Source organism: Gekko japonicus, unplaced genomic scaffold (genome assembly GCF_001447785.1).
Source record: "Gekko japonicus isolate JY-2015 unplaced genomic scaffold, Gekko_japonicus_V1.1 scaffold113, whole genome shotgun sequence".
NCBI lineage: Eukaryota > Metazoa > Chordata > Lepidosauria > Squamata > Gekkonidae > Gekko > Gekko japonicus.
Window position 1 is genome coordinate 806,946 of NW_015160211.1, and position 9,627 is coordinate 816,572.

The 9,627-nt window shown below is 48.3% G+C and overlaps 1 protein-coding gene across 1 annotated transcript in view; it reads left to right on the plus strand.

Annotated features, from left to right (window-relative positions):
- The window catches only part of TCP11L1 (t-complex 11, testis-specific-like 1), a 24,648-nt gene extending 15,898 nt beyond the window's left edge, over window positions 1-8,750 (plus strand). Inside the window, exons 7-10 of the mRNA XM_015409727.1 lie at window positions 2,615-2,802; window positions 6,451-6,632; window positions 7,491-7,663; window positions 8,372-8,750. Of these exons, the coding sequence (XP_015265213.1) occupies window positions 2,615-2,802; window positions 6,451-6,632; window positions 7,491-7,663; window positions 8,372-8,610 (782 nt within the window). The 3' untranslated portion in view covers window positions 8,611-8,750. The remainder of the gene's footprint in view (window positions 1-2,614; window positions 2,803-6,450; window positions 6,633-7,490; window positions 7,664-8,371) is intronic.
- Window positions 8,751-9,627: the final 877 nt, after the last annotated feature.

The following is a 9,627-nucleotide window of genomic DNA, read 5'->3' on the forward strand; positions in this document are numbered from 1 at the left end:
GGCGAGGCAGAGGCCTCCGGCCGCAGGGCCCGTTTTCCCTCCAACCCCCACCCCACTCCAGGGCCGACATCCAGCCGCCGGGTCCATTTCCCCCCACCCAACCCCACACACTCCAGGGCCGGTGACTGGAGGTGCAAGCCTCCGGCCACCGGGTCCGTTTCCACCCCCCACTCCAGGACCAGAGACAGGAGGCAGAAGCCTCCGGTCGCCCGCTCCCTTCCCCTCCCCCACCACCCACTCCTGGGCTGGCAACTGGAGGCCGAGTCCCTTCCCCCCCACTCACTCCAGGGTCAGCAACGGGATGCAGAGGCCTCTGGCCGCCGCCCCCGTTCCCCCACCCCTCTCCCACCCTCACCCACTACTGTTTACCTTACCACCATCCAGCCTATGCGTTCGTTACAGACCACATCTTTCTAGATCTCGTTGTATCGGATTCACAACGGGCTTTTCAGCTAGTAACACAATATAAAACAGTAAAAACCATTAAATCACAGCAAACAGATAAAGTGCTCCATGCAGACAAGATGGTCTCTGAGGATGGTAGCAATCATTTCCTTAGGTAAAATTGTCCTGTCGATGGTCCAAGCCAGTCCAGTGGCAACAGTGCCATGCAAATTTATGGCCGTTCTTCCGGGGACCACTCCCAACCCTGTTGTTTCAGTGGTGGTAGTAGTAGAAGTGGCGCCCCTATATAAAAGGCTGGTGGAAGAGCTCCGTCTTGCAGGCCCTGCGGAAGTGCATAAGGTCCCGCAGGGCCCTGATCTCCTCCCGGAGCTCGTTCCACCAGGTGGGGGCCCCCACTGAAAAAGATCTGGCCCTGGTCGCAGCAAGCTTTACCTCCCGGGGGCCTGGAATCACCAGGTGATGTTGCGTCCCCGACCGAAGTGATCTTGGGGGTATGTATGGGGAAAGGCAGTCCCTCAGGTAGGTCGGACCCTGGCCATACTTTTAGAGGCTGATCAGGCCTGCACAGCTTGTGACCCACAAAGCCCAATACTAGCTGCCTTTCTTCTGTGGTGAGCCATCTATTTTGTGCTTCCTGCCTGGGCCTGCAAAAGTCGGGAAACTTGTCAAGCACTTGGCAGACTCTTGACACCTGTCTCACAGCTCGCTTTAAGCTTGATGGTCCCACCACAGGTTGAGCAGGCCGGTGTTAGACCCCAAAATCATCTGCCAAATTTTTGAAAAATATATAGTATCTTGATGATTCCAAAGGCCGTGATTGGAGTGAGTCCGTGTTGCTTAACTAGCACCTAAAACGGGAAGTCTGCCTTGTCAAGGAGAATGAGAAGTTAAAGGGGGGGGGGGCTTTCGCTCCACCCTTAAGCTCTCTTTTGGCTGGCCCGTGAAACCGAGTGCTGTCCATCTGCCCTGTGCTGCTCCATAGCACTACATCCATCTTCTGTTGCAATTGAAATAACAACTCTGAATTTTTAAAATTGATAAAAAATATATTGGAATTAACTGCGCCCTCTGGGCCTTTCCATTTTATTTTAAATTGAATCGGAAACGTCCCTTTTGGGGGAAGCTTGAAGAATACCTCTAGGCTGTGCTGTGCTTTCCCTGCACTCTCTTCCTTTGATCAGAGTGTCTCTCAAGAGTAACACTAACTCCGTATACCCCTTGCACTGGGACATGCTTCACACATCACAGCGAAGGGATTTCCCTGCATTTCCAGCCTGATTTGCTGCATGCGTCTACAGGCTTGCTAAACATTTCCAGACATGTAAACATGCTGTCTGGCAACTGGAATTGGTTGTGAGTCCCAGGGGTTGTTTCGTAGAAAAAGAGCTAGGGGAACTCATTAGCATAACTCATTAGCATATGCCACACCCCCTGACATCACCGGAAGTGTGTCATAAGGCCACACCCCCTGACATCACCGGAAGTGTGTCATAAGGCCACGCCCCCTGACATCACCGGAAGTGTGTCGTAAGGCCACACACCCCGCCCCCAACGGTCCCGGCCGCCGCTGCCAGTCTTGCCGCTTCACTGCCGAGCCCCATGAGGGGCCCGGCGGTGGACCTGCAAGGCCGGCGGGAGTGCAAGGAAGCCCCGCAAAGGCCCTCCCTGGCCCCAGGCAGGCAGGGGTGGGGAGAGGCAGGGAGGAAGCAACTTACCCTCCCTCTTCTCCTGCCTCCTCCTGGCTGAATGAGGGCCGGAAGCGGGGCGGCCGGAAGCGGGGGGCGGGGCTTCGTCATGTGCCCCGCCCCCCGTACCTCACCCGGGGGAACTGCGATCCCCCACGATCCCTCCCGAAATGACCTCTGGTTGTGACTCTTGAGCACACGTTGATGGTGTTTTTAGGCACAGGAATGCATTTCAGCTGTTAGAGAAGACACGTAATTGGCCTGTGGAGGAAATGTTGGACCACAGTTTTTCTTATTATTTTAGTGCGTTTTTACTCTGGTATATCGGCTGAGAGAGAATGACTGGTTGAAGACGAGCCATTGAGTTTCGTGGTGAGCGAGGATTTGAACCTGGGTCTCCCAGGTCTTAGACCAGTGCTCTGCCATGTCCCTCGGAATTAAAGGTCACCGTGACTTGTTTCTAATTCTAGGGACCCTTTTCAGCTGTTCAGTGCAGTTCTTGACTGTTTCTGGCTCCTAAACAGATTCCCTGGACTTTGTCACTGAGTGGCTGCGAGGAGCTGTGGATGACCTGAGGTACAAACTTCCACCTGCTGTTGGTGATGCTGCGGCATCTTCCAGTAGAACTCCCACACTGTGTCATCTTGCTGTACAGAACCATGCATACCTTAAGCTGCTCAAGTGGGATCATCTGCAGAAACCATTTCCAGAGGTAATTTGTGTATTTAAAACATTAACATCTCAGCTGAGATTCAAGGCAGCTTACGTAAGTAACAATAAGTTGCAATGGAAAAATAAAGCAGTTGTGCAAAAATTTCTTTTCCAAAGATGCATGAAAACAGAATTGCAGCAGAAAGGAGGCTGAGGATTAACAGTTAAATTGGGTTCGTGCCTGGATAGATGAATATGTAAGCTTGTAGGGGCTTGTAGGGGCAGGATAGTTGGCCACCAAATGAGAAGGGAGCACTCACTGGAGAAGACCGTGATACTGGGAAAGATTGAAGGTCAAAGAAGACGGGGACGGCAAAGGATGAGATGGTTAGACAGTGTCATCGATGCAATGAACATGAAATTGAGCAAACTTCAGAGGACTGCGGAAGACAGGAGGGCCTGGCGAGATCTTGCCCATGGGGTCGCGAAGAGTCGGACTCGACTGTGCGACTGAACAACAACAAAAAAGTTGGTCTGAGCGGCACTGGGAGAATGTGCTGAAACACCCTTGAATGCTGTGTATCTGTGGACAAAGTGACCTGGGAAGTCAATCTTGACAGGATGACTCAGGAAAACTCGGCTGTGTAAACAAGTATTGTATTGCAGTGTCTCCCCGTCTTATCAGTGCATGCCTGTATTACGGTATCATGAAGCCTTTGGGGACAGGAGTGATTATTGACAGGGAATGTAGGAACAATGTTTAGATTCAGTTTCTGGTTTATTATTTATACCAGTCAAAGCTCATTAGGCATGTCTCTCAGTGGACATTTATATATAGACTGATTATATATGTCACCTTGTTCTTTCTGCAAACATTCGGGAAATGTATGCTCTTGGATGAGTTACCATTGTTAAAAATGGCTGCTGATTAATCCTGTCTGGATGGCAGAGCAGTTGTTTTGATTATTAGAATACCTTGACCCGTGAGAAATGTCTTGGTTTATATGTGGGGAATTGCAGCCAATATCATTGTTTTTCAAGTACTATATATTTAAAAAATCAGGACACACAACCTGAACATTTGGTTCATGCATTAAATGACCTGATTGCAGTGTAGATTTATAACCTTCTGGACTGATCCCGGGATCAATATTTGACATAATGTAGACTTGGCAGAGTTCCATGTGTTTATGACAGGGAGATGAAGAAGAACGGACTTTCATTGACAGATAATTGTAGCAACTACTAAGAACATATTATTTGCAACCATTTCTTCTGTTACCGCTACATAGTTCAAATATTATTTGTATAAAGTATGTATTATAGTCCCAGTTTTAGTCCTCTCTTCCCTCAAAGATGTTCCCCTGCCCTTATGGGGCTTTTGATCAGGACACCTGTGGCGCTGAAGAAGGTACCCGTGCCCCATAAGGTGAGGGGTGTGGTAATTGGTGACAGGGCTTTTTTTGTAGACAAAGCCCAGCAGGAACTCATTAGCATATTAGGCCATACCCTGACAGCACAGCTCATTAGCATATTAGGCCACACCCCCAAAATACCAGAAGTAACCTTTTGCTTCTTATTCTGTTTACCTTATTTGTTGTCAAAACCCAGGGCTTTTTTTTTTGTAGCAGGAACTCCTTTGCATGTTAGACCACACACCCCTAATGTAGCCAATCTTAATGAGTTTCTGCTGTTGGGTGTGGCCTATTATGCTAATGAGTTCCTGCTGGGTGTGGCCAACTCAGGAGCCAGCCGGAACTCCGTTCCTGTGCGTTCCTGCCCAAAAATAGCCCTGATTGGTGATAACTGGAGCTATATCAGCCATTTTCCTTAGTGGCTTACTTCTTCCTTCAACAGTCGTCTGCCTTCACTTAAGAGGATTCTGCTCATGAGCACTTCAGTCTTCTTGAGAAAAATCCAAATCTCCTCTGTGGTGTTCTTTTAGCTGATGCTCCTGTTATTTGCGGGCAGCTTGGAATGGCTTCCCATGCTAGCTGTTGTCCCTGGGAAGCCAACAGGGCACCAGGGAGGGAGGGGAGTACTAGTCAATACCTCTCCCCATGTGTTTCAGACCATTATGTAATTTGAACCATCATTCTCTTTGGTAATTATAAGCAGGGCTCTTTTTGTAGAAAAAGCCCAGCAGGAACTCATTAGCATATTGGGCCACACCCCTGACAGCACAGCTCATTAGCACATTAGGCCGCACCCCAATGTTACCAGAAGTGTGGTTATCCAGCCACACCCACCTTTTGCTTGTTATTCTGTTTACCTTGTTTGTGGTCAAAACCTAGGGCTTTTTTGTAGCAGGAACTCCTTTGCATGTTAGGCCACACATCCCTAATGTAGCCAATCCTAATGAGTTTCTGCTGTTGGGTGTGGCCTATTATGCTAATGAGTTCCTGCTGGGCGTGGCCAACTTGGGAGCCAGCCGGAACTCTGTTCCTGTGTGTTCCTGCCCCAAAATAGCCCTGATTATAAGGAATAAAAACTGAGCATGCAAAATGCAGTTATAATACTCTGGATTTATATATGAGTAGAATCATGCCACAGGAAAACAACGTGTGTCCCCCCCCACCTTGCCCACTGGATCATTCTGGGCCCCCTGCAGTAGTGGGTTATCTCCCCCCCCCAAGGAAATAGGGAATTGGGAGAAATTGCCCTCCCCTCTTTTGCCAATGGAACTGCTGTTATGCCTACAGAATCACAAATCAGGGTCTAAGCCTCTTGTTTTTCTTGCAGTCGTATTGAATATATTCAAAAGCAGGCCTTTGAACTTTGTTGTGAATCTCGCCTTCTCCCCAACATTAAATGGGACCCCAAGCAGTTAGCATATACCCGTTGACATTGGTAGGCGGTTTTCTTTACGAGCAGTAACATAGCACGGAGAAGATCCTTTGAGCGTTGAGGCAACAAGTTGCACATAAACAGCTTGCCATGTGGAGACTGCTGGTGTGTGGGGGGGACAATTTAAAGCAGTGTCTGTATGGCAAATTTGTTGTGTACCTGGCTCTTCCTTTCCACACAATGTAGTTGTGGACGGCTCTGAGGAGAACATTTCATGCCTTATACCATTCTGAGGAAATGGGCCGGGAGAGGGACGGAACGGATGCGCGGCAAATGGGCGCGATCCCACGGCAACATCTGGGAATCGTTGCTCGGCCGTCCCCGTTCCGTCCCTCCCGCCCGAAACCCCGCACCAAAAAAGAACCACATACCTGGGTGGTTCATGCTGATGGGCCACGGCAAGTGTGGCCGTGGGATCGCCGGCGCGTCCTTGCACCGTCGTATCCCCTGCTCCTGGCCGAACTGCGCATGTGTGAGCATGCGCAGTTCGCCAGCCTCCCCTTCCCACCGTCGCTTTCTCCCCGGCATCTGATCGTGCCGGGGAGCGACGGCGCCGCGGCGCGGGGGATCCGTGGGATCCCCCCCGAGTAGTCTCAACTTCGGTGCGGCTCAGATTAACCGCACTTCGCCCGTCGCTTTTCCTGCCGTGTGGCAGGGACCTGAATAACACAGAGGTGGCAAGAGGAGTGGGAAGGCTCAGCCGTGGCAACGAGGTTTTGAAATATATTGCAGTTAGGTAAAGAAATTCCTCTACCTTCTGCCATCTGGCATCGCCCATTTCATTCTTGTGCACTGTTGTTTGGCCTGCCCCGCATGCCGAAGTCACTGTCTTCTCCATTGTGTTGAAAACATTTTTCTGCAGACTGTGCTGATGGACCAAACGCGTTTTCAGGAAATGCAGTTGGAACTGGACCAGCTCATCTTAACAGGCGCTGTTCTTCTGGTAACATTCAATGCAGCGGGCACAGCCCTTTCAGGCTTGCCAGGCTTTACCGACAAGCTCAAAACGGGTATCCGTGTGCTGCTGACTGGGCTACACCCCTCGTGAGTACCGTGCAGCTTTTGGTCCCTCTGTGATGTGATTCTGAATGGTATGGAAGTCATCTCATACTGTTTTTATGGCAATGCTGTATGGCCTTCACCATCTCCTTGAGATGGAAAAGGCTTTGTGTTGGGCGTAGGAAGAATACGGCATTCCCTATAGCAAGTAGTGATGTGAAGAAAGAGGCCTTCATTAAAAGTTCTTCCATGCCACCAAAGCTGAGGGAAAGGGCAGTCAGGCCCTTGGGCTGGGGAGGAATTTGAGCCCTATTGTGCTCCCAGTGACATCATCAGAAATACAGTATTTAGCTAGACTGTTCATATACAGCTTCCCTCCTGGAACACAAGTATCAAAGCAGCTTACAAATGTTTAAGTCCTAAACACAAAAGTATAATCACTTGAAATCCAAGTATAGCAGGACATCTGTTACTCACATACCTATTTTAACAAAACTTAAACTGGTGGCCAGTCTCTTCTTGATGTCCTTCAGACCTCAAATATTGCATCAGCAACTGAACCCCAACAAAGGGGTGTACATTCTTATATGGTGGAGAATTTTTAACCACATGACATAATGCACATGTTTCATGTAAATCGATCAACTCCCAGTCCTATTTAGAAAATGACTTCCTCTTCCACTCTCATTTCTCATGTGATTTCAGGCTTTGTTACCTTTAGTGGGCGTGTAAGGCTTCCTCCAAGCAGTGCCTCCCCCCCCCCTCCCAATCAGGGTTTGTTATACTCCTGTGGCTTATGATTTAAGTTTCAAACATTAACAAACCAGTTGCAAGTTTTCTATGAGCTGCTATAATACATGAAGCCTGTGCCATCCTTAAAGAACCTAACCCTTCTTCCTCCAGCTCCTCCAACTTGACCGAAGCTTTGGCTACCATCAGTGAAAAGGTCTGTGCTGAAGTGAGTGGTTGTCTTTCCCAACATGGATTCACACCGTTCACACTTGAAAAAGAGACTGTGCTTAAAGGACAGATCCAGGCTCTGGCCAATCCTGATAATTCCATATGCAAATTGATAGGTATGTTTAGGGGACCAAATTAATTTATGGGAGGGGGAGTCAGACAAAACCTATTATTGCACATATTTGGGATTGGATGTGGATTACATTTTCCACTCATGCAAGACACTTCTGTCCATGGAACAGAAACATTCCTGTCCCCCTCCCCCGGCTGCTGCGGCCCCCTGATCTCCGGGAAATGCTATTCCTTCAAGACAGGAGGCTCTCAGGAACAGCATGAGAGGTGGGGAGAAATCCGGGGTCTGCAGCCGGAAGGGGGAATTGGTGGAAATTACTCCACTCCTTCCATTAGTGGAAAATTTAGTCTGGATCCAGCCCATGATATTTGGAGGACAGAAATAGTTAAAAAAGAAATTGTATTGTCATTAACTAGTATCTAAAGGCTACTTTATCAAGGTAGAAGTGCCACATGAATGCCAGGAGAGGAGGAACTATTTTGGGAGATCAATAATATGATGGTTGAGAGCTAGAATTTCACCAGGGATTTTGGGTAGAAGAGCAGGAAACGTTTGGTTCTCGTTTTATAGCTGAGGGTGATATGAGATATGAGAGAGGTATATATACCCATACCTTGAATAAACCTCTGTTGGTCTTAAAGGTGCCACTGGACTCTCAATTTGTTCTCATAAACTTACTTGATATACATTTCTGTCTTCCTGCCAGAATCATTGTTAGTAATTCTTGATAATATTTATTGTTCTTTTCCAGAGTCCAGAATCCAGATGTTTTTAGAAAGCTACCTTGCATCTGGTTATCAGAAATCCATTCCTGCAATTCCTGGTGGATTAGGCGCTATTCAGCGAGAGCTAGAGGAAATTGCTGTCAAGTACATTCGCCTTGTTAACTACAACAAGATGGTCTTTAGTCCTTACTATGACGCAGTGCTCAGCAGCATACTGAATAAAGAAGAAACAGCTCACTTACAAGGAACACTGGAAGATGATTAACCCCCCAGGGTTTTGTTCTTGACAGTAAGGCTTTAATCCAGAGTAGTGCAATGAAAGGCTGCATACCCCTCCTGTTAACACTGATAAGAACATAAGAGACGCCAATGTTGGATCAGGCCAAAGGCCCATCCACTCCAACACTCTGTATCACACAGTGGCCAGAAATACCAGGTGCCATCAGGAGGTCCACCAGTGGGGCCAGGACATTAGAAGCCCTCCCACTGTTGACCCCCCCCAAGCACCAAGAAGACAGAGCATCACTTGCCCCAGAGCCCCTATCTATACCTTGTGGCTAATAGCCACTGATGGACCTCTGCTCCATATGCTTATCTAATTCCCTTTCGAAGCCGTCCATGCTTGTAGCCGCCACCACTTCCTGTGGCAGTGAATTCCATGTGTTAATCACTCTTTGGGTGAAGAAGTACTTCCTCTTATCCATTCTAACCCGACCGCTCAGCAATTTCATGGAGTGCCCACGAGTTCTTGTATTGTGAGAAAGGGAGAAAAGTACCTCTTTCTCTACCTGCTCTTTCCCATGCATAAGCTTATAAACCTCAATCGTCACCCCTCAGTCGTCGTTTCTCCAAGCTAAAGAGCCCTAAGCGCGTTAACCTTTCCTCATAGGGAAAGTGTTCCAACCCTTTTATCATTCGAGTTGCCCTTTTCTGCCCTTTTTCCAAAGCTATAATATCCTTTTTAAGGTGTGGTGACCAGAACTGCACACAGTATTCCAAATGGGGTCGCACCATTGATTTATATAGTGGCATTATGATATTGGCGGATCTGTTTTCAATACCCTCCCTAATAATCCCCAGCATAGCATTGGCCTTTTTTATTGCAGTCACACACTGTCTTGACATTTTCGGTGAGTTATCTACTACAACTCCCAAGATCTCTCTCTTGATCAGTCTCTGCCAGTTCAGATTTTGGCTCCAATGTACATCACCTTGCACTTGGCCACATTGAACCCCATTTGCCATGTTGACGCCCACTTGCTCATCCTTGACAGATCCCTCA